The following is a 26,475-nucleotide window of genomic DNA, read 5'->3' on the forward strand; positions in this document are numbered from 1 at the left end:
AGACTAGATTCTTCACAAAACAGAGCTCTATTTTAATTGAAATGTCAACGTTCACAGGTCTTCAGTCTCATTGTCCCTCAAACTGCCGACTTTAAGCTTCTAACACCTATAATTTACTATTAAAACTTTTGAATAGACCTGACAAGAGACAAGATTAATTATATATTTTGGTAAATAATGGAAAAGGTAACAATAAATTCATAATGGACATCTTGAATTTAGTCTGTAGAAATAGAAGCTGTTGTTTAAATATTTAAAAGGCTGATATTAGGTATGGTCTTGCAATCACGGTACTGTAGTAGCGGGTTGGGTAAGCTGATAGGGTTGCTAAGAATATGAAGACGAGATGTGCTGAGGAGTTCGGATCGAGTGTCTTGTTGTTACTGACTGTTTTGTATGTTTCTTCATATATTTTATTACAATGATTTATTTAATAAAACGTAATACATACATAAACTCACAAACTGTTAAGACAGTTTGACGGCGACGGCGACAGTTTTTAAATAGTATCTTTTGTTATTAGTCCTCAACACAGTTTATGTTAGGCGATATGTGGCAAATGTGGTGGGTATTACATTGATTAGATTTTGTATACTTTGCTGAGTATTATATGTCAAAGTCAAAGCATTTATTTCAATTTAATCCTTGTTAATATTAGGGACTTTTGAACCGTCTTAACTTTGGAAACATATATTATATCGATTTTTCCCGAATAAAAAAAAAAAATCAAGTATTATGTTAACTAATGTAAGGTATTCGTCACCTACGAAAATTTATGAATATTTTCAGTAAAGTTTTCATTCATGGGTTGTAAGAGTTACTGCTTAAACCTTTGAGTGATCAATCAAAAAGTACTTAGCAGGGTTCTAACGTTGCTTGTTGGGGTTAATAAGGCATTTATGAGGCAAACATTTTATACATAATATAGCTCCTACCTTCATTGTAACGAATACCTGTCGTATGTCTCTAATAAAAATATTAACAGTATTAAATGTCGCATAGAGATAGCGAATCGTTACGTAACAATGTGCCATATTTAAAGAAATGTTTTTTGAGCTGCATGAAATGCTATCAAAATAATAATTAGATGTATTTGGTAGTTCATTAACCAGATGCCTGATGAACTGAGTCATTTGTGTGTTTTGTTCTGAAAATAACGACAGGCATAAGACAAATTTTATGATCAAAGACTTACCTAAAATATTGTTTTATAGCACGCGTGCCAATAGTTCGCCATCCGTGCTATATAGGTTCTATTACTATAAAAAGATTTAATAAAAATACAATACATTACTACATATTTCACGTAGCATCCCTATCTCTAAAATCGGCACTACTTTGAGGTGGCATTATTCATTCAAAAAGGGGCTGTCGGCCGTAGTAGCTAGAGGCTAGGTGACAGCCGATACGATAGTGACTACAATACATACTAAACTAGCTTCTATTGTCAGGTACCTTGGTCTATTTTAGTCATTTTCAGGTAACCTTTTTGCTTGTCTGATGTATTGTCTAAACTAATGTGAAATAGGATGAAAGGGACTCGTTCTAATTATTGGATGAATTACACGATGTACTAGGCAATCAAGAGTATCTTTATTACACCGTATTGGATTGAATTTTTTGATTGACATGATTCTTAAATTATATTTACGGTAAAACTTACATCAACACGTACCAACTATAATCAAGACTACTAACTATATCCCAAATTCTGCCAGGAATCACTGTTCCACGCGAAGAAAGTCGAGGGTAAAAGCTAGTTAAGCAATAACTTGAAGCACCTATTTAAAAACCAAACCCATTTTTGTAAAAAGACGTATTAAACACGTAGAATCAAATAGAATCACAAACTTTTATTAACGTAAGTAAAAACTACTCCTTCCCCAGTGAATCTATTCAAATACTAAATGTCAAAAGATAATTTTATTCCAGACGGAATATTACTAGAACGTCGGTTGTTCAACATTATTTACCTAATATTAAAGGATAAAATTCTAAATGGTTTCTAGGAAAAAAGTAATACATGTTACTTCCAAGAAAATTGATTTTCTTTGTTGAAACAACTTCTATTTAAGTGCGGTATAATAAAATTTTATGAGGAACATTTTTTTAAACATTTAATTGGCAAATTCATTGTACTGTTTATGTTCATTGTACAATTTGTTTTGATTTTAATTTTTTAATTGTTATTAATCGGCTCGACTCGAAATTCTACATTACAGGAGCTAGTATTGACCAAACTATGCAACTAGCGCCCAAATACTGAAATGGTACTCAATTTTAAGTTGTACTTAAATATCGTGCTATCTCTGTCATTTAAATTTTGTAGGAACAGAACTATTTTTGAGAGTGTATTAAAATTAAGAGACGTTTGAGTATTTGACCATAGGAGTTAGTTGAAAGATTTAACTGACTGTTTCTCTATTTGATTGATGTATTCATATGTCTTCTATCAGGAAGATATTAAATCCCACGGTGGGTGGGATCCCGTCTGTTATGCTACGTTTCGCGTGTCTAGTTCCCGTACAGAAGAATTACTCCTGGTGTAGGTCGATATGTATGTGAATTTATAGTTGTAGACGCATCCAGGACCGTGGAAGTAAAGTTAGTTCAACATCCAAGTCAATATATAACCCGTTGTACCGTATAAGTGCAGAGTAGTGTAAAAGGATAAAGAACCCCATGCGCCAAGCGACCGAGCAGAGCAATGCAATGTACCGCGTCGTCGCATCCGTGAAATTAGATCTCCAAACCGATTTCACGACATCACTTATATTAGTATTGTGAAGGAAAGTTCAGATATAAAATCTTGTTATGATATCTTTGGACTGCAGACTGGTTTGGACGTTGATTTGTTGTGAAGCCTGTGCTTTACAGGGTTTTTATCACGTAGGTTAGATGGACTTCTAAATTATCTATTGAGGAGAGGGGTTATTATTTTTTGGGGCTTAAGGTATGTCAAAATATAAATGCTATGGCCAATTGCTATGAACACATTTTGTTAAGATGCATACATATATACCTACACGAGGTGGTCTTTCATAAATAAGAAATTTTACTTAAATATAGCTGCTTTATTCTCATCATGATAGGTAGGTGTTTTGGAGAATAACGTTTAAGTTCAGGTTTATTAAAAATTACTACTGACCAGGTAGAAATGCGTGTTCCCTACTTTAACTCTTTTGACTCCCGCAATAAGAAAAATTATGGATGACTATAATCTATTCAGCCATCATCACACAGCTCACTACATACAATTTAATGCGTACAAAGTTGCGGATAAAAACTACTAACTAATAATAAAACTAGACGCCTACCTGTAAGCTCGTTACACAGCATCGCAATGGCTGGCGAGTTTGTGTCTCGCCCGTCAAACACTTTGATGATATCCGCACGACGCAGGCAACTGAAATGGGTAACAGGCTTTATTAATTTACGAGAAACATGATGTAGGACACGCTGTGTAAGCTAGTGGTGTTACGTGGCAAAGAGATAGTACTGTGCTGAAAAAAATGTTTGTTTTTTTTTTGAGAAGCTTTTCTGTTTACATTGACGAAAATGTATTATGTTTTTAATTTAATTAGTTATAGATGAACTAGGACACGCAGAATAATCCTTTTTTTTAAAGAGGGAACAACATCCGATGTCGTCTTTCACCTTAGGCGAGGCGAGAGGAAGTGTCAGACTTTTACTGACTAAAAACCTACTCCTGCTTTTCGAGCCAGAGCCCCAGTAAACCCGCTAGGTAGTCCGCAGCTCCGGATACTGTAGAATCTAAAGGTGTATTGTATGTGTTTTAAGAATGATACGTAAAATTAAGCTTGTTTCTAGATCTTTTTGAGAGTTTTAATTAGTGAACAGCGATGATGTTTGGTTTCATTAAGTTTGTAGCTATTTTTAAATGAAAACTTATTCTTTTTAGAACTGAAGAATTTTCAGATAACAGGCAGCATGGTACAGAAGGATACATTTTTGTAAGTTTTAAAATATTATAGTATTTTTATACCACGACCGTTGTAGCACACGGCCTACTTGATGGTAAGTAGTTCTCGTGGCCTATGAACGCTTGCAACATTTTCGGCATTACAGTAACTTATCTAAGAGTAAATAATCAATAACCTCCTAAAGTCCTTAAATTACTTATTAGCTGACCATGTTTGTGACACAAAAACCCTTTTCCTTTTCCCTCACTCGAGTCCAAATAAACAATCGAATACTGAGATACGGAAGCAAACTTTTTAACATAGATTCGTAATATGGGCTGTTTAATTTTATATTACATTTTCATAATCATTTTCATAATTTTATATGACTGCCTCGTTGGTCGAGTGGTCGCAAGTGCGACTGCCGAACAAGGGGTCTCGGGTTCGATTCCCGGGTCGGGCAAAGTATTACTGGGCTTTTTTCGAATTTTCGAAAATTTCTCGGTAGTAGCACGGAGTCTGGAATTGTGTCCAGGATATGGCAATAGGCTCACCCCTATTACATTGGACTTATAACACAAATGGTGAAAAGTGGGTGTACATTGTATAGCGGTATTACGTGCCGTAATGTGCACCTCTGCCTACCCCTTCGGGGATAAAAGGCGTGACGTTGTGTGTGTGTGTAATTTTATATTACCTCTCTCATGTACCCAATATAGTGACCACAAACAGTTTATAGGTTTGCGGTTACCGTAGTGGGTCTCGGTAGTGGTAGGGGTGTCACAACGACATAATTAACACGACATTTATGGTTTTAATGGCATGCGTGTGACTGTGTGACGTCATAACCGCAGATGTGCAGAGTTAGAAAGTTTTAATACTTTGTTGCGATGTGGTTAATAGTGTAAAAACCAAGCAAAATGATTAGAAAACGTGTTAACCGAAGCTTTTACAACATCAACAGCCTATATGTGGCCACTGCTAACCAAAGGCCTCTTCTCGCACGGAGAAGGTTTGAGCATGCTTGCTCAATGCGGGTTGGCGATTTCAAAGTTATAAGCCTAGGTTTCCTTGCGATGTTTTCCTTCACCGTTTTTCAGTGAAGAAGCGTTGCTAGGTTTCAAAACCGCGCCCTCTTGCCTAAGAAGCAGGCGTCTTAAACCTCCAGGCACCACATAACATTTTTAAAAGGTTTCTTATTAATGGACGAAGGCTCCTCTACTGACTAGTAATCAATGGAAACATTTTAGTATTACCTATTATTATTTTATGTATCCCACGGAAGTATAAATCTCTTACCTAACCACGAAAATGACACTGTACTAAGTATTAATCTATCTACCAAACTAAGAACTATCAAAAAACAAACACCAATACTTTTCTATACACGTACAAAACCAACTCTTCATTCTCCCATCAACGGTAGTCCAATAAAGCAAACACGACAATTTGCCGTAACGAGAGAGCGGCCATAAAACGTATGACGTTGTATACTACGACATCATCTATGTCAGGAGCAGAACCCGGGAATATATTGCGAGAGCCTTTCAATTTCACACGGAAACTTACCCATGGAAAAAATTGTTGAATGCCTGATTTATTTTTAAGTGTGGTGGAGAAAATGTTCACGTGGAGAACGAAGTAGGTTTTATTTGAAAACTAAGTTTTCTTTAACTCATGATAACTGTCACTTAACAACTATTTTGCTTATTACTACATAGTAATAGTGTAAAACAAAGCTGTCCCTGTGTGCATTATCAAAAGCTTGAAAACTAAGAAACGGCTAATAAGTTTGGGAGAGCCATACTCCGGCACGAATGGACCGGCTCAATCGGAGTGATACTACGGCCTCACAGAAAGGTGCAGCAAGACAAAGCTTACGTTGTGTGAATGAGGTTACCGGAGGCCTAATTACCCTCTCCCCAATCTTCCCTATCCCTGATTCCTCAACAACACTTAAATTCCCAACCCCCAACAAAAGGCCGGTAACGTACTTGTAACGCCTCTCATATTTCGGGTGTCCACGGGCAGCGGCGATTGCTTACCATCAGGTGATCCGTCTGTGCTGTCTGATTTTAATGCGGATTTTGCTATATATTCTTTGTTACATATTATTAATATAACATACAGTCACAACTGTAAGTTTTATTGAGCATACATTCAATTGACGCAGTTACATGTTGCCTGCCTTCTCCGTTAATGGATAAAATACGTAAAGTTACCTATATAAACAGGACAAAGTCTCGTCATTATGTTAATGTAATGTTGACAAACTCAGAAACGTAATTATATGTTTAATGCACTTTACAACAAGTACTTGCTTGAGGACTTTTAAGTGAGTTCCAGTAAGTAGGGTTTTTTTTTTTTTTTTTTTTTTTTTTTTTTTTTTTTTTTTTAGTAAGTAGGGTAAGGACTTTATTTTAAATTTCGTTTTGCAGAACGAATAAATCTCCCGTTCTATCTTTTAATTAAAGTTTTAAGTTGCATTTTTGTGAATGCTAGATAAAAATAAATTGGATTAAACGATTTTTGTTTGTTCGCTTCTTGTGTGTGCATTGTTTTTGTTGTATCTTTTGGCAACTAGGGAATGACTATAAAGGATGTTTCTATTTACAGGCTAAGCGCGGTACTCAGGCTCATTGAATGATTACCTACTTAACTCAGTTTTTAGAAATTGTTTTTTGAACAAAATCGTTACTAAAGAAAAGTGTAAATATCATTTAATGTGTCTGAGTGCGGTAGTGAATATTTTAAATATAAAAATTACTTACAAAATTAAATATATCGACCAGATAATTTAAAAACTAAAGTGTTCTAAAATGTTGTAAAGAATCTTTCCCAAAAAGATAAATAGGTAAATCTTCATCGATGCCTGAAAAAGTTAAGATATTATTTTAGTTACTTAAAATACTTAAAAATTAATTTAGTTACTTAAGTACCACTGACTTCACGGAATTCCTTCCCAAGAATGTTTTCAGTTCAGTGAAGTTGTTGTAAAGTTAAAAACGTCGTGCTGGTTTGGAGCATTCTTAATGCTCCAAACCAGCACGATGTTTTTCCCCGCTTCTAATGCATGAATGAGCGGGTTCGAAATCTACCAACAGAAAGTACCTACAATTGCGAATTATATTATTATATATTATAAACTAGCTACTTCCGCGCGGTTTCACCCGCTCTGCTAGGCTCCTATTAGTCATAGCGTGATGTTTAATAGCCTATAGCCTTCCTCGATAAATGCAGTATTCAACACAAAAAGAATTATTCAAATCGGACCAGTAGTTCTGGAGATTAGCGCGTTCAAACAAACAAACAAACTCTTTAGCTTTATAATATTAGTATAGATAGTATAGATATACTTTTTCCGAATTATGCGTACTTCCTAAGATTATTTAGACACCGCTGACAAGCGGTAAAAGAAAACATCGTGAGAAAACCTGGGCATATAATTTCTAATTTTAAGTTTCAAATCGCCAACCCGCATTGAGCAACGGTGGTGATTAATGGTCAAACCTTCTCCGTGCGAGAAGAGGCCTTTGGTCTACAGTGGCCACTTAATAGGCTGTTCATGAGAAGTGAAATAAGCTTAAGTTCTGTACAATTCAGAAATGTAGAACGGTTTGTACAAACCATCAACGAAATTGGGTCAAAACAGTTTTGTGAAACCACACATTATTTATTGTACCTAAAATGCGACCAACAGCGTGACCGATGTGCTGTTGAATTACTAGTTTTAATATTAACGTGTTAAGCGTAGGGCAGTTTTATGCTATATTTTTATGTATTGTTTAAAATAAATTCTATAGATGTTGATAATAATTATGTTCCGCGCGCGCCTCTATGAATCCTCAGACCACCATAGATGGGGCACAGTAGGGCTGATGCCGACCCGGAGCTGCGGACTGCCTTGCAGGTTACCGGGGCTCCGGCTCGAAAAGCAGAAGTAGGAACGGGGTGGTTTTTAGTCAGTAAGAGTCTGACACTCCCTCTCGTCTCGCCCAAGGCGGAAGAAGTCATTGTGTGATTTTCCTCACTCATAAAAAGGTGTTGATAAAATTGAATATTCACTTGTAAGTTGCATCCTTACAAATGTTATATTACAGAATCCTTATTAATTTTAATCTTAACAAGTTTATGAACACCCAGATTAGAATATTTTGTATATCAAAATGGTGATTTATCATTTTAAAAAAGTTATTTTGGATTATCAAGTTTTTAACCATATTGTCGAATATATACCTGCTAACATATTTATGAACGACTAAAATTTTGCCTTAACCTAGTATGCCACTAAATCTATTACGGTCTCACCCTTAAACGGATTAGTTGGAGCAAATTCCTTTACAAGGTGTTCCGTGTTGTCGATGTCAACGCCCGGGGCGTACAAGCTGGTAAAATATTCAGTTTTGCATCATTTATTTATGGCTTCGCCGTATTGATTGGCAAAGACTGGAAAAATGTGGTGTGTGGTTTTTAAACAACCTGTAGGTGGGTTTATGGAGGTGGGACGATGCTTCCGTCATTTAAAACTAGGCACGTGCACGTTAAGGAATTATGTTAAGTTTTTTATAATATATATCATACGGTGTCATCCATTCTGCTTGGTTTCTATTTATAAATAAATATAAATCTAACTATAAATCCTTTTCTAACTCAAATGAAACCAGTAAGTCCAGAATTTTTCAAATCGAACCAGTAGTTCCAGTGATTAGCGCGTTCAAACAAACAAACTCTTTGGTTCTATATATAATAGTTTAACATTATTGTAATATTAAAAGCTGCTTGGTGGTGAAGGTTTGATTGCCACATTAGGCATAGGAATTAAATAGGAGTAAGAAATTATATAATCCAATTGTCATTCTACTGTATGGCTCGTAATAGCAACTAAAAGTATTATGTGTATCTGTTCACTCTTCGCAAGAATTTTGCTATTTAAAAATGAAACTTAGTATGTTAAGTCTAAAGTTTAATTTACCTCGCATACATAATCTACCAAATAATTACGCAGAAGAAGCCTGTTCCTAATCTAGGTGTAACAATAATTATTCAGTAGTGTTGTATGACTGACATTGCGTCATGTGACAAGGTTCTAATACAGATTACGTAAGCATTTCGGAATTAGGGCACCGGATTAATTTCGCACAATAGTTAATGCTACAGTTGTTGTGAAGGTATTGTATTGTATGTCATATACTTATTTATTACTAGCTCGTAGCTCAGGACTTTGCCCGCGTGGAATTATGACTTCTGCCAGAATTTGTGGTTTTGACTTTTTCAAAAAAAAGTCTAAGCCACTCCTTAGTACATCAGCTACCTGCCAATAAAATACCCGTCAAAATCGGTCCGGCTATTTCAGAGATTAGTCGTATGTATTCATATGCAAGTAGTAAAAAGCAGCTATTTCAATATTAGATACAGACACTAAAATTTTATTTATTAGTCTAATCCTGAACTAAGTTTATTTAATTCTATGGCTTTGACTCTGAAGTTGTTAAGAGCGAATCCTAGGATCTGAACTACATTTTACACATTGTAAATAAAACACTCAATGTACCTAAACATAAACGTAATAAACGCAATTATTTATCCAAATCCATTAAACCTAAAGTCCAAAAATTAACACTGTATTTAAAAAAAATACCACACATGCACGAAAATGTACAACACCCTATAAATGCAATCACGCCACTTAATTTCTCTCAGCCCCACTTGACCGAAACCATTATGCAAAAGACCCCTAGGCTGGTATGACGTAGCGACCTAAAGCGGCCCATTCATGCATTATCCGCTTAATTAAACAAGTACGTATAGTTTATGAGCTGGGCTCATTAACGTGAGCACTAGTCGACCGTTAAAACCATAATTTAATTATGCCAACTCTACTACCCGCTTTAGGGATTGGTTACGGGTGGGCTATTCCGGTTAGCCGGGTTATGGAAAAACATTAACAGTAGGTTAAAGTCTATTCCTGGAATTTAGGCCTTCTATAATCTCTATATGTGGCAGGTGGGTTGGTGATTATAGTTTAAAAAGTTTTTTTAACAGAGTACGCTTTCTATCAATGGTCTAACAATTTAACAAAGATAGACAGTCTTTGCGTAAGACGCGTTGCGTACCGCGCGCGCTTCAATCAGACCACCACAGATGAGGCCCAGTAAGGCTGATACCTTATCCGAAGCTGCGGACTACCTAACGGGTTTACTAGGGTTCCGGCTCGAAAAGCAGGAGTAGGAACTGGTGGGCATTAGTCAGTAAGAGTCTGAAACTCCCTCCCGCCTCGCTCAAGGCGAGAGAAGAGAATGGATAATTTTCCCCCTCAAAAAGTAAAAGGATTGTCGTATTGTTGTCAAAAATGTTTAGTTTATCATTTTAGAAATTCTTAACTGTAACCCGGAAGGTTTGAAATCTGTACAGTTTAGAATCCATAACTAGTAAAGACCCACGGGAAGAGTAGGGATGATAAATAATGTATTCTAATCTGATATAATCATGAAAGAACGAAATACCGTAAATCATGATTATGATGATGTTGATAGGAGTTAGTACGGTATACGGTTTTTGAATATTTACCTTTGTTAGGATAATGCGTGGAAAAATGATTGACAGCTGAATATTATTTCCTGGTTCAGACAGATGTTAGAAGTAGGCATTGCAAAAGGAAATCTGTTTATTTGCGTATACTTGGTTCTTAAGAGTATTGTGATGCGATGTGTCATACGTATATGGTACGTGAACCTGTATGTTGTCGTTTGTAAATACATCTACAACACAGGAGGAAATCCTAGTGTGGGGGAAACGTTAATTTAAAAAAAATTGACTTAATGTCCTATTTCTCCTAATTGGAGCATCCATAGAAGTGATGTGAAACTTTGTTTTGTAAACCGGAGCCCCGGTTAATCCGCTACGTAGTAAGTGAAGTGAAAGATAGAATAGAAATAAATTTATGGGTCTGTTCCAGCATCAACGTCGATCAAACGGCTGCAAATTTTTCCAGAGACTACAATTTCTCTACCAAAATTTAATGATTAAATCGTTCCACCGAATACTTTAAAACAATTTTCTTCGAAAATAACAAAACAATTTTGTTAAAATCTCTCGTAAAATAATTACCGCATGCAGAAATATAGCGAAGCAAGCCAAAAACCGTAGCCCGAAATCGTTTGGCGGTCAGCTCTGCATAATTTAACACCTTCGTATGTTAACACAATATTGTGCGGATATTCCTGTTTTATTTACTTTAAACCCCAGCATGAAATATTTTGGAATGTATTTTTAGTACGTTTGTAAGTTTCTATGGTGTCTATGTATGTGTATTTGTTTCTTAATGGATGTTATTTGGTGTCCACCGATACTTTTTCACTTAGTCAAGCATAACACCTTTAAGGGTGATCCATTAAAAAAAAAATAAACATTGTTCAGGTATTTAATTAATGCTAATGTAATTGCCAATTATATGGTATTACTTTATTTCTTTGAAAATTTAAGTATCATAAAGTATCATAAAGTATCATAAAGTCAAATGTCAGTTCCATACATTTTGTGACCCACCACCACAAAACTTCTACAAATAACACAAGGTTCTTAGGTTTCAAATATCCGCAGTTCCCTATTAGCATAGGTCACAAGAATATAAAGATGTCTCGAAACTACAGTAGCGCCATCTGGCGGAGCTAGTTTCACCTTGCTCGCCCGTCATCACATTCAATATTTTCGATCAGAAAATTCGATTATGACGCGCACCTCCCTAGTTTTATCATCCGATCTTCGGATATTGACGGTGACTTTATGGAATAACTTTACTTTTACGTGCAATTTTATTTTTATAGATGGATTTTTTAGCTCGAAAATTATAGCTACGAGAGTGTTTTATGATTGTGTCGTCAGTGTTTTTATTTGAGCTTAATTTTGTTAAGTGTTCGCTTTTTGTGGACGATTTTATAGGGTTGCAGATATTTTTTTATTGTGGTAATAATCTGTAAATTCCTACTTCTGGACCGCGCCGTTTGTGGCTTCGTTTTTATTTCGGCAAAGAACATGCGACTACATAAAAATGCTATTAACTTTTTTTCTTCGTAAACAGAGCATTCTTGGCTGAAAACAGCGAATAGTTTCGTTTTCCTGGACTCCTATAAAATAGGATGAGGTCACTACGAATTATACTGAAGCTGTGTTATCTCGTATTTTATTTACGCAGTAATTTTCCCAACATGACTAACTAGCCTTGATATTTATATGAGAAACACTAGTTTCATTGTAGTTAGTAATAATAAAATGAGTGATTATTTCCTGGGTCAGCACCTGCTGACCTGTATTAGAGCACCCAGTGCCCCCTATAGGTGATGATATGGACACGGCCGTCATATACAACACGCCCTAGTTTTTCTTTCCAAAAAAGCTAGGTGCCTTTTGAAGGTTTCCACCGTTATAAAAAAATTGGTATGTATAATCTAAGTGCAACTAACCTGATGTCACCTTTTTGAAGAGCCACTTCTTCGAACACAATTTTCACACGTTCCTTTGGTCTGCAAGTAAAAACAAAATATTAATTATATTATAGTTAGCAGATTATTCAAGCAAGTTACTAATAAGAAACAGATTTTGTTGAGAGTGTGCAAAAATCATTAGCTAGTTGTAAAAAATAAATTGCAGTTTTTTTTTGTCAAAAATATTAACACTAGTTTCCATGTTCGGGTAAATCACAATACGACTATTCCTTATATAGTAACGCTGTACTGAAATATACATACATAAGAGTTTCATAAATACTCAATTCCCATTTACTAATCTCTACTAAATATCATCATTTCAATTACCATCCACGTATCTATTAAGCTTCTCCCACAACCCTCAAGAGATCTTACCTGGCATGGAAATGGTAGGAACAGCGCACATTGTTGGGGTAGATGGACGGGTACCGGGGACTGTACAACCGGCCGTGTGTCGGACGGCTCCCGGACCGGCTGAATTGGAAGTCGCATTCCGTGCCCGGCACGTGCACGCCGTCCGTGTCGAAGATACCTGAAGCAAATTATAAGGGGTTAGGATTTGAGAGGCTAGGTAGGTAAGTCAATAGTGTTGAATTAGGAGTGGTTATGTTCAAATAGATGTTGCGTATTTGAAGCCTGTAATCGTAATATGTATTGCACACATTAGATCTGGTTTGTTTAAACAAATCGAATACTGTTAAAAACTCATACTTTTATAAAAAAATTCAAGTATACGAAATGAGTAGGTATCTGTATTTTGTACTAGAAAAGAGTTGCACCCAGAAACGCCGCTTCAGACCCCAAAAGGAACAAGAGTCATTTGATGACCTATTTTCAAACAAAACAGTTGTCTCAATAAAATAAATGAGTGAGGTACCTTTAAAAGTAGTGGATATATCTCGACACCAGCAATTTATACTACGCTAACTCCAAATTTGGAAAAAACTTTTTTATGCCAAGTTGCTTAAAAGTGATGTCTTACATACGTCATAAAAAATTGAGAAGAAATATGCAAAAATAAGAAAGTTACAAATCTTATAAAACGCTAAGTAAAGGTACTTTTTGAAATCACTGCGATTTATATTACGCCAACTATTATTAGCGGAGTGTGCGCGGGGATCACTTTGGTCAAAATCTGTGCAACATAGCGCTAACTCATAGTTAGCGTAGTTTAGTGCGTTACGTGTGTATACTTGTTCGTTACCCTAAATTTGGTCACACGACCTTAGCGCACTACTTACATAGTAAATACTTATGTGCGAAATCGTCATTAATTAGTTTATTAATCGGTACGCTGACTATTCGCGTTGTAAGTAAGTACATGTTCTTTATAAAAATATTGAAATATGCAACAGATGATTGATCATGCACTACGACGTCCCGTACTACACTACGCTAACATAAGTTAGACGTGTATAAGATGTTTTTTTTCTGTGATGCAATTACGTTTATATACGGCTAACTCGCGCTAATATCAAAAAATAGAGAATAATCTAAGGAAATATAAATATGAGATATTACAATGAATAAATTAAATCATTAAGCGATACCAAATGCTCAACAAAAGCCTATCCCTTAATCCTAATGTAAAAGTTATCACGTTTTTCCCTTTAAACGCCTCTACTGTAAAGTACGCTTTTTGAGTTAGCGCAGTATAAATTGCTGGTGTCGATCTACTGAATGAACTAAATCGAATATTTTAGCGATAAGAGAGTAACCCACTGATCTCTGACGTCATGTGTAAACAACGATTTTATCCTAATTAAAATGTATCGTATCATCACATAATTGCGAGCATTTAGCATAAATTGTACTGTCTCCCCTATAAAAATAAAAATAGGCTGTGAAATAAGAAAGTTTGTTTACATGAACAGCGTTACCCTAAATTTGGTCACACGACCCCATCGCAATACTTCCCAGAGAATTCGGCGCGAAATCTCATCAACATACAAATCGGCGTTTCACCCGCGTTTACTTACAGCTTAGGTATTCAATTTAACTGATGTTCAAATGTCTCGTCAAGTGATTTGTTTTTCTATTTCTGTGAAGCAATCGTAGGTGCTAACGGAATATGAATCCTTAAGAAAATCTAGTACATACAAATATAGGCCTTCATCATCATCATCAGCCGAGAGACGTCCACTGCTGAACAAAGGCCTCCCCCCTTAGTCCTTATTATATGAGCCTTACTCACGTGAAATTTAGAGGAAAGCTCGACAAGTTTAAAGCCACGCATTCATTGATATATTTTAAATATTTTTTATTCCTTTTAAGGTATTTTTTAATTGGCAATACTTATTTCAGTTATAGTTATTATTGTTATTTAGTTAAAATGATTTATTTACTAATTAGTATAGTTTGTGATATCAATAAAGTTTTTGGAATAGTTCATTATTTGAGAATGTGTTACGATAGTTAATATACAACGATCTCCTTAAATTTAAACGAGTTTCAAAAAGCATGCCATGGTTTTCGGTTTACTCTCAGCACTTAATACGGATTACTTGTTCGATGGGATTACAAATACAACTGGCATAAAGTTAGTGCCTATAAAGCAAATACACCTCGGTTTACCAGTTTCGAGAATAATAAACAAATGTGCTATAAAATCTGCTACAATAATATTAAATAATGGCTGTCCCAGTCATTCTACGTTAATATACTCCGGAGCACGTATAACAGTTCACATAACACTTGGCATGAAGCTTTTTTGTACGAAAATATGTGGAAAAAATGGTCTCGTGTTAGAACGCGAACAAAAACGGGTTCCGCTCAGTAGGAAAACTTGTTAATTGGATTTTGATCTATAAATAAAGTATATGTAAGGATCAGAATCAAGTTATCATGTTACAGTAGAGTACATGAGGTGAGACATGACATGGAAGAAAATACATAAACAAGATTCTTATTTTGTTATGTTTATATCACTAATTTTAATTCATGATTTAAAATGTTAAACAATATAGCTAACGTAAACAAAGAAATCTTTTATCTGATATAGATTTGGAAAGTAGATCTTATGCTTTACATAATATGGCACGTGGAACAGCCGGGTAATACGACAATTTTTTAACAAATTTTCTACAGAAACTACAGTTCTAAAACATTTTTTTCATTTACTATAGTGGGCACTGCTGCGCAAAGGCCTCTTCTCACACATCGAAGGTGAGCATTAATCACCACGTTTACTAAATGCGGGGCGGCAATTTGAAACTTATAATTAGAAATAAGCCCAGGAATCCTCACGATGTTTTCCTTCACCGTTTGTGTATAGTACAGAAATAAAACTAAAAAGTACATACAACTCGAAAGACGTCATATTGGTACTTTACCGTTGCTACCAACGGTACCGTTTGTCAGTGGTGTCTAAATAATTTTAGAAAATACATATAACGAAAGAAATTACATTGGTGAGAAGCAGACGACTTAAACTTCAGGACCTCCACGACATTCTTTTACAACACAGATCCCTAAAAATGTTAAGAGAGGCTACTTAGTCCAAAGTGATGATACTCTTCAGAATTATTGTGACTCAGATATTTGAAAGTCTAAGTGAAATGTTGTCTCTGTATGGCCACAGTCTGGAAGAAATATGAAGGCTTAAGAATTCGTATAAAAACCAGACATCAGCTGTTCGTGTCCCTTTTTTGTTCAGGGAATTTTATTAAAATTGTAAGCGTAATGTGTGTTTTCTTCTATGTCTTGCGTGTGAGAAAATGAGGTTTTTACTAAGTAAAAAAATAATGTAATCGGTTATATATAGAGCATAAACCTTTTTTTTTGAGGGGGAAATCATCCAATGACTTCTCCCGCCTTGGGCGAGGCGAGAGGGTGTGTCAAACTCTTACTGACTAAAAACCACCCCGTTCCTTCTCCTGCTTTTCGAGCCGGAGTCCCGGTAAACCCGCTAGGTAGTCCGCAGCTCCAGAGCATAAACCTATCGATGGCATTTTCTCATATATTTATCAATCACTTAGTCTTTTTTATGGTATAATCCGGTATACGAGTAAACGGATCGTTACATTATGAAGGTAATGAATGACTTCACATGTTTGTAGGCTACATAATATGGTATCAATAACCAATATTGCACTTAAAAATATACATAAAAAACGCATTAGAGTCTTTTAATCCCACACTTCAGAAAACTGGCATTTAATAAAAGTTCGCGAATTCGTTTTAATATTGGTTTAAGGTAGTGTACACACGAACGCCAGATTAGGCATGTCACGCAAAAGCTTTATTCGTTGCGTTCAGCAGTTCTCCACGCCTTATCGGATATTGAGTTCGCATGTGTAAACTTACCTTATTTATTAGGTTTCCGAACAAATACATTAATTAGAATTTACGATTGCTAGAATTTATTGATGCAATTATTTTAGTGTTGGTTTTTGAGATAAAGGTTATTCTTTAGTAGTTAGTTTATTTAATGATTTTGATTGACAATAACAGTAACGCATATTACTTGTATCCCCGACTTTAGTATGCAGAGGTGCACATTACAGCACGTAATGCCGCTAAACAATGTATACCCACTTTTCACCATTCATGTTAGTTATAAGTGCTATGTATATTAGGAGGTGAGCCGAATATATGTGAGTTTTTGTGTATGTTTTACTTGTGGTTTATTACATTATCGCCATTCTAAATAACCAAAACATTACCAAAAACAAATCAAACTGCATAACCATGGAACCAAAAACTTTGCCTACATTGCATTCCCAAAACAACATTATATGTCACAGTTTAAACAAATTTCGTGTACATTTTAAACACAAACTCACATTCAACCCTTACTGATGTAGCGATGTTGACTGTACCCACAATCTACACATCGAATAAACCAGTTTATCATGACCTCGCTTTGTACGATATTTCCATACATTTGACGGTCAGTTTATACTGGTTATGTATAGCTTGATGTGAGCGTGATTATCTCTTGGGGATCATACGATGTCTGTTTATGTGTGTCTCTTAGGAGCTATTGGCGTGTCAACATGGGAAGAGAATTAGAAAAATACATATTTTGTTGAAAGTTATTATTATGACTACCTATATGGACATGGCTTTTAATTCCCGAAGAGAGGTAATGTATATGCACGTAATATATTATTCACCTGGTGGTCCGAAAGTCCATACTTTAGACTGACAAAATACACTGGCGCTATTGGAATCGGCTTACTGCCGCGTGAGCAGAGACATCATGCATTCCTAAATGCTCTACAGTCGGTGGCTCTGTGGGTTGGGTTGCTCTGAAATCCCTACAAAATGGTTGATCGAACCGATTGCTGGTAAACAAGTCATAAGAAGTAATAAGAAATTATATATTGTTTATAGAATAAATAATTTTTGTGGACTGCACTAACCACTAATATTATAGTGTTTAGCGTAGTATGAAACATCTTTATAACCAGTCAGTCAATCTATAAATTTGGTATCGGCTACTACCGTACTGTTTCCTGACTGCTCTTATTAATTAACCATAGACACACATATAAACAGTCAGTTAATCTACAAATATGGTAAGTTTGTTTTCCAAGAGTTATGGCTAAGTTGTTTTTTGTACTTCGTCATAATGGTCTATTACTTAGTCAAAATCACTGAAAACGAGCATAAGCAACAAACAAACCAATTAAAACAAAACCATTTACTATTCCATTGTAATAAGATTGAAAATCAAATAAAATTCAAAGTAAGCTGTCAGAATAAATTTCGTCTACCTTTATCACACAAGAGCCAATCCATTAGTTGTTGTTATTGAAAGCATTGATAAAAGAAACCTTTTGAAATCTCTTCGAATTGCGTTAAGGTTTATTGGTAAAGGCACTATAGGATTTGAGACAGACGATACTGTTTTATGTATAAAAAACTAGCGACACGCTCCCATTGGGTCTATTTTCCAGTGAATAACTCAGAAAAGACAACAGAAATACGTTATTTTTGTTATATTATTGTATGTAGTTGGATTCAAGGTCGATGTAGGTTTTTACAATAACAAAATTTTATTTAAGTGCTTTTTATATTTAAACGTACTCGGCTCCTACAGTGCTCTGTGTAAAAAGGAAAAAGATACACAATTTTTATCCTCATAATGAATCAAAATATTGTACAATGATCAGTCTATCATCTTCTGGAATCATCAGTCATCTTCGCAGTAGGTAGGGTAGGCAGCTGGGCAGTCCGCAGATAAGTATCTGCGGACTGCCCAACGGCCTACTGAGGCTCTGGCTCGAAAAGCAGGAGTAGAAACAGGGTGGTTTTTAGTCAGTAAGAGTCTGACACTCCCTCTCGCCTCACCCAAGGCGAGAGAAGTCATTGGATGATCTACTATGTGATGATAGTAGACATTATTGCAAGAATAATACTCTCGTTATTCCTACCTTTAGGATAAGATAACAACTGTTAGCAGTGATCTTTCAAATTAATATCGAATTTGTTTAAACAAAAAGCACAAAAGAATAGAAATGAAACTTACAAATAAAACATTATCGTACCAAACGAACCCCATCAGACAGATGTCTAGATATCCCCCGGATTTGTAACTTTAGGCGCGAAATAACTCACTTTGACAAATGACTGATGTAGACGAATTGAGTTTTGGTTGCCAACAGAAAAAAAATTCGCACGAATCTGTCTTCAATTTTCCCGTTAGAGGTTTACAACACTTAGGTTTTAATGGAATTATTAGTAAAGTGGTTCTAAAATAGATTTTTTTTTAAATGTTCTGATAATACTTTTTTTGATCAATAGATACTTATGAAATCAATGCAAAATGTTAAGTTAGTTATACCGTAAAATAATCAATTAGTCGCGTTCTTTAGGCCCAATTACCCCACTTCCCAATCTTCCCAATTCCGATTCCCCAAAAATCCTCAAATTCCTGGCCTCTAAAAGGCCGGCAACGTACTTGTAACGCTTGTCTCTTGCCTCTGGTGTTTCGGGGGATCCATAGGCAGCGGCGACTGTCATGTGATCCTTCTGTTTGATTCCCGACTTTTACCATAAAAAAAATATCATAGAAGCGTTTTTACTTATTATGATAAATAGATAGATGAATGATTGAAGAATGTTCATTATAGAAAGGCGGATTTATAATAAACCAACGCTAAATAAGTATATTATCTACTTTAAAATTCACATACAATATCTTGAACAATTCACAACGCTTGAAGCTTCGACTATGCATGTACCGTGTCGATTCTTTTAGCATTTTATTTGTTCTTCTCGTACAATTCTCACAAAGCGATGCACCAAGAGCACTTGAGATTTGTGAGCCCCTTCCGATAGAGGGCGCTCGATCTCTCAATCGTACACGGGAAATGACGTAAACTAGCGGAAAATACTTTAACTATTGCGATCTAAAGTGCAATGGTACTTACTGAAATGTTTCGTGTTTGTTTTCTAAATTGTCTAGCCTTTTGTTAAAATCATGTTAAGCACTTTCTTCAATCTTTGGTACCTATCTATTAAAATGAAGTTGATAAATGCCTAGTGATAGCAAGTCGCTGAATTTTTTTTTATGGTGTAAGTCGGTAAACGAGTTGACAGATCAACTGAAGGTAAGCAATCGCCGCCGCTCAGGTCACTCGAAACATCTGATTCGTTAAAAGTGCGTTGCCGGCCTTTCGGGGTTTGGAATTTAAGGGAAGGTTTGTTAGGAAATCGGGGATTAGAAAGATTGGAAAAAGGAGTAATTGGGCCTCCGGTGACCTAATTCACACAACGCAAGCATTATTTATCGTCGATTTTCTATGAGGCCGTGGTATTTCGGCCGGCCTATTGGTGCCGAAGAATCACTCTCTCACACTTACATTGTATAATATACATCTCTGGACATCTCTAAAGGAGATTAAAACATATGACTCAATGTTATACAAATGAATACAGGAGCTTATAAATAGAACAGTCCGCATATACAAGCTGTACCATCTTTGCAAGACTGTGGTTACAACGTCTTTGAGAGGTCCATGAAGGAAACATTTACACGTTTTGATCTACATGTACATACGTATTAGTGTATGTCCCACTGGTCATCTAAAGACAGGACTGAGATGTTAGTTTAGTCTAAATGTTTTGTGAAAATTACTAAGATATGTTGGTACGAGTATTAGGATTATTTATCACTTATATGTATACGTTCATGCTATCTATACATACACACGTATCTAGATAATAAAATCACGGGCACAGCTAGTTTTAAATATAAAGTTCCAGTCGACAGAATCTTTCTACATGCATCAAATTTTCAACAAAAATAAAACAAGTATTCATTTTACAACAAAACTTTTAAAACATTTCTCAGACAATTTCGTCCCAATTGGTTAGAGAGCTTTTATTTTAAAACATTTATCGTAACTTTATAGAATCAACGCAAATAAAACATTTCTGCTACCCAAAAGACACTGGGAGTCTGGGAGTTTCTATAAATTTCTCTCGCTTCAAATAAAAATAGTTTTTCAATAACGCCTAGAGTGTTGAGTTGGGCGGGAGAGTTTTTCATTAGTTTTTCAATATAGCAAGCAAACGTTGACGGCGTCAGTATCTCTGAACCAAACGAAAATACTGTGCAAAATTAAATGTTGTGCAAAACTTTGACAGCCGCTGCATTGGTGAATAAGTTTAAGTGGTAACAGGCGTTTGGGTCGCGCTGAATGGAATTGGCAAACGATGTTCAAAGTTTTTCTTAAAATAAAATCTATTAGTTTGTTTCGTATTGATACTTTCGGAGATTCTTTTATCAGTTCAAATTGTAAAACTAATCAGAAAAATATAGTGATGAAGTATAAGAATAAGGATGAAGACAGGGTATGAAAATTAAAAATCTATTTAGTCTGTCAGTTAGGTAATGCAAAAATTGACTCGTATTATTTTTGTCATATAAGAAAACAATACTTACATAAAACTCATCAAAGTTTATGTGTGTAAAGTTATCACACTTTTCACCATTTTGTGACATAAGTCCCATGTAATAGCGGGTGAGCCTATTGCCATACATTGAGCACAATTCACTACTATGTGCTACTACTGAGAAATTTACGAAAAACCGAAATAAGCCCAATGAAAATACTACAGTAGTTTAAACTAATCAACCGAATAATCAACTCCTGACCTATAGAAACGAAGAACCTTAAGTAAATAGTGATTTATCGTGATTCACATGATAACAAAAGAATGCTATCGTACACTCTAAACTTCTAAATTAAGTTTCGATTGAAATAGAAACTACCATTTTATTTACTTCTAATGTTTGGCTTTCAAACGAACGGACTTTGTTAAGTTAACCTATCGGTTACTTCTTAACTAACTTCTTTATTTGTGAAATGGTATCAATGACCAAGTTTAATTTAAAATCTTTTGTTATTGAACTGATTTATTTAAGTTTCGAGAAACGCAATTGTTAATTCGGAGTGTTCGGAGGAATTAGTATAAAAAGTATAGACTTTTTGCCTGATCGTGGCTAAACTTAAAATAATGGTTATATTTTTTAAAAATTATTTTAAGGGTAAACATTTTCAACGATGCATAAATAAATCCACCACGTTCCTGTTCGTTACTGTCAGCGTAATTTTGCGTAACTTTGGCATTAAATTCCTAATTCCATGCTTCTCATACTGTGTTTGCTGACGGTAATAGTCAATGGACTCGCGTAGCTATGTCATAAATTGGCGACCAGCTACCAATCAACAGATTTTTTTTTCGAGAGGGGAATATCTTTCATCTCTAACCTTAGGCGAGGCGACAGGGGATGTTAGACTCTGACTAACTAAAACTACCCTGTTTCTACTCCAGATTTTCGAGCCGGAGCCTCAGCAGCCCGCAGTCCGCAGTTCCGGAATCAATCAACAGCCTAGCAGTAAATAATAGTGATAAATCTTTAAGGTAAAACACATTGACCATTTTTCATCTCAACCTAGGTAATAGGGACCTAAATGATATAATTAAACGTCAAAACTAAATTGAATGATTGTCGTAATAAAGTTTCCGAAAGACAAGTTATTGAGTAGGTAATTAACTTCGTTTTCATAATTAACTTTTGTACCTAAATATTGATTTTTCGTTGGCTATTAAGAATGACCTAATTTATTTTAGATGTCAACTTCAGAAGTACTTTAACTAGTCGAGATTGATGTTAAATCAATATTTGCTTTATACCTTCGTGGCTTTTAACTACGCATTTTTAACAGCCTCCCACTATTTTTATCTTTTGTACCAATATTTTTGAGTCATATGTACTATCGAAAATTATAGATACCATTGACAAAGAGGATGAAGGAAAACATCATGAGGAAACCTGGGCTTATGAATTTAGTTATTTTTATAATTTAATTTTTACCTACCTAAACCAAACCTTCTGTGTTCAAGAAGAGGCCTTTGAATTAACTGTTATAGTATGTGTGTATTAAAAATTGCATGCCCTTGTCCACCTTAATACCACCCGAATTTTGAACCGTTTAGTCAAATTGAGTATCGTTGGTACATACTAACTATAATAATGCGTGTGTACGTACCATGTATACTACTCGAATGTAGTACCGTGAAAACAAAAAATAATTTTAACATAGAACTTTAAAATCACACTAGAACCGGCCACATCGAACCATACATACTCCAATGCACTACAAGTGATACTCGTACAAAGTCGTACACGTAGGTACTGTAATGGAACACAAACACACGTGTATCGCGACACTTCCAGTTATTTGTATCTATTTCTCTTGAGAATCACGACACAATGGTTTTCGATCCCTAAAGATTTTGCCGCAAGCGCTGTGTCTGGCTTTTAGCTTTACAGAAAATTTGAAATGTTATACGTTGGTCCTGTCATAACTGTTATTTTTGTAAGATTATTTGTATTATTATTTACTAAATAGAACTTTCTAATTAGATGAGTTATAATCGTAGGCCAAGATTTAGTACTTGTGATAGTTTGCGCAAATGATATATTAAGGATAGAAGTCTAATACACCGCGACATTAAATAAATATATAAGAAATAGAAACTTTAATAAGTAACAAGTAAATATATACAACCTACAATAATTTAAAACTAAAACAAAGTAAAAAATAAAATAAATATTCCCTCCATTAAGCGCCAAAATACTTTACTGGGGAACGTTCCCAGAAGACTGACCGCATTGCCACATTGAAGTGCAATTATTTAGAACATTTGCATTGATTCTCACGTGTCGTAATAATGTTGAAATAAATAATAAAATTATGCATTCAAGTAATGCAGTCCAGCATTCATCAGCCAAAGAACTATAAAACGTAATCACCCTTCTAAAACCTTTAAAAACACATACGTTTATAAGTACATTTTCATCTACACCATTTTCCTATCCACGTGCAACAAAAACTATCACACTACCAACACGAAGTAGACACAAGTAGTGACGTAATGAAACACAAACACACCTGCACCTACCCAGGAGTTCGAGACTCGCAAGTTGTTTGCACCGATGCTCCAAAGATTATGACGCGGTGCCTTTTCCGTGACAAACTTCGGTGCACCGAGATTTACGATATAATGTGAACATTGAAGATTTTACACTGTTATGTTGTAAGGAATTTATGAACTAGGTCGGGGTTTGTTGTTGTAATAAGTTACTTATATCTAAGCCAATTAAGACTAGAGTCATATGCGCGGTAGTTGAAGAAGAATTCCTGAGTTTAGTTTCCGATTTGGCTATAATAGGATTAAGATTTGGTTTCGAAACTCTTCGCTAATAGTAATGTCGCAAACTCCAGTCCCCTAGGCATATTGCTACCTAGTCCAATCCTAAGTAAGTAAACGTACTAAGAAGCTACTGAAACTACTGAATATGTATGAAATATACATATTACACATATAACCTCACGCCTGTCTCCCATGGTAGATTGGAACGTCAATTGCTACAAATCTTACATACATCTTTGATATTCATCACACACAATTAATACAATTATACCTACGCAACAAATATTCAGTAATGATATACAGTAGGTACTTACTCTTAAAAAAAAAAACTACTAAAACATTTCAATTTAAGCAAACATTCAATATCAAAACAGAAATATTTCCAAATCAAAATGGCAACTGCATCTGAAAACATCATAATGTTCTCCCTTTTTAAATCAAACACCTGTGTACGACTTGAAACTTAATTGAGAACCTTTCGTATCGTCAATTTGTTCAAGTAGAACCACTTTCATATCGTTGCAACATTAATTGCGTTGGAAAATTTTCTGCCGATAACGCATTGATTTTATGATTCATTTAACTTAAGGGTCACTGAGATTTATACCTATGTGACATTTTGTTGTTAAGTGCAGTGTAATTAATTATACACGTTTCCACGAGTATTTTATTGTATGATGTTCTATATCGGGGTGGCCTGGAGGCCTTTTTAGAGGGGAAAATCATCCAATTACTTCTCCCGCCTTGGGCGACGCGAGAGGGAGTGTCAGACTCTTATTGACAAAAAACCACCCCGTTCCTACTCCTGCTTTTCGAACCAAAGCCCCGGTAAACCCGCTAGGTAGTCCGCAGCTCCGGATCAGACATCTGCCTTACTGGGCCCCATCTGTGGTGGTCAGCAGACTCCTCATGCATGAGCCAACGGTGATCACCAATGTGACTTTTTCCAAGCTATAGTATTTTGTACTTTCTATTACGCACGTTCCTATTACATGAGAAGCGGGCAGCTTAAACCTCCGGGCCACCACAACATCCGCCACGATATCACTTAATTAACTACAAAACGGTTTAAATTTATTGAGAAAAGCTCAACTAGTTTCGGGTCTCAGAGGAACTCTTCGTCATGAGCAGCGTGCGCAGACGCGGCGACGCGACGTCGCGTTAATACTTGTTAAAAACAAAGAAGATTTACAAAACTGAACTCCGTGTAATACAAAAATCAATAGTAGAAGTTTAATAACGATGTTTTCTTTTCATTTTTTTTTTGAAAGATAAAATTATCCTATGACTTCTCCTGCCTTGGGAACTTCTCCCGCCTTAGGTTACACGCTGATGATGAAGAAGACTTACATTAAAACAAGTACGATTCAAACTGATTTATCACAGAGACTACCGTTCATAAAGAGTGACGTGAAATAAATGACATCGCAGGGTAAAAGTTTAAATATAAAACATTGGGTTACGGAACAGCGATTTAAAACGAGCTGTATGAAGGATAGTTCTCATCTCCGACATGAATATTCAATTTTCTTGAAAGAAAACTCTGGTGGAATTTTGTCTCATATCGTCTGAGCTGCATCTTAAAATAGTTTAGTTCCTGAATATTTTATTGAGGAGCTTCTACATAGATTTTCTAAGAGATTTAACTTAGTAAGATTGATTGAGAATGAATCTGATGAACGTGGTAAGTAAAAGTGATAAGATTTTTTAAGAAATGCAGGTTTGAGGTGTTTTAATGTTCATATCTACAATAAGTATGTAATATTTTCTCCTATGTTGATGTGTGCTTTTTTAAGGGAGAAAAATCATCCAAAGTTTGCTCCCGCCTTGGGCTAGGCGAGAAGGAGTGTCAGACTCTTACTGACTAAATACCACTCCGTTCCTACTTCTGCTTATAGAGCCGGAGCCGGTAAACTTGCTAGGTAGTCCGCAGCTCCGGATTAGGCATCAGCCCTACTGGGCTCCATCTGTGGTGGTCTGATGGCTCTTTGAGGCGCGTGCGGAACGCGACATGTTGATGATGTATACTGGTTTACATTTTTCCCGTCGTTGAAGGATTAAACTATAATATTGGAACCAAGATGTGAACGACAATGGTAACTAGTCGATATAAAACATTATAATTTATTTTACTCCATAAATGATGGGAATAAAACTTAGGTTAAAATGCTCATCCAATCACTAGAACAGTCAATCCAAAGACTTGAATTATTATTACTACCCTTGACAGCAAATTCAATCACAATACCCTATCAGTAGTCAATTAACAAATACCTATTGTTTTACCGATCCGAAAATAACTATTTTCTTCTTAGTAACCGAAGCTTATATCCATATGTATAACCCTTGTCTAAAGAAACTATGAGCTGACATCAACTGTCCACCTTGATGTT

The 26,475-nt window shown here is 35.5% G+C and overlaps 1 protein-coding gene across 1 annotated transcript in view; it reads right to left on the reverse strand.

Moving 5' to 3' along the window:
• LOC118269840 (suppressor of lurcher protein 1) overlaps positions 1–26,475 on the reverse strand; it is a 436,792-nt gene that overhangs the window by 123,983 nt on the left and 286,334 nt on the right. The window contains exons 6-8 of the mRNA XM_050706782.1: positions 12,782–12,938; positions 12,383–12,442; positions 3,318–3,406 (exon numbers count right to left, since the gene is read on the reverse strand). Coding sequence (XP_050562739.1) covers positions 3,318–3,406; positions 12,383–12,442; positions 12,782–12,938 — 306 coding nt within the window. The remainder of the gene's footprint in view (positions 1–3,317; positions 3,407–12,382; positions 12,443–12,781; positions 12,939–26,475) is intronic.

The sequence above is a fragment of the Spodoptera frugiperda genome, chromosome 30 (genome assembly GCF_023101765.2).
Source record: "Spodoptera frugiperda isolate SF20-4 chromosome 30, AGI-APGP_CSIRO_Sfru_2.0, whole genome shotgun sequence".
Taxonomy (NCBI): domain Eukaryota; kingdom Metazoa; phylum Arthropoda; class Insecta; order Lepidoptera; family Noctuidae; genus Spodoptera; species Spodoptera frugiperda.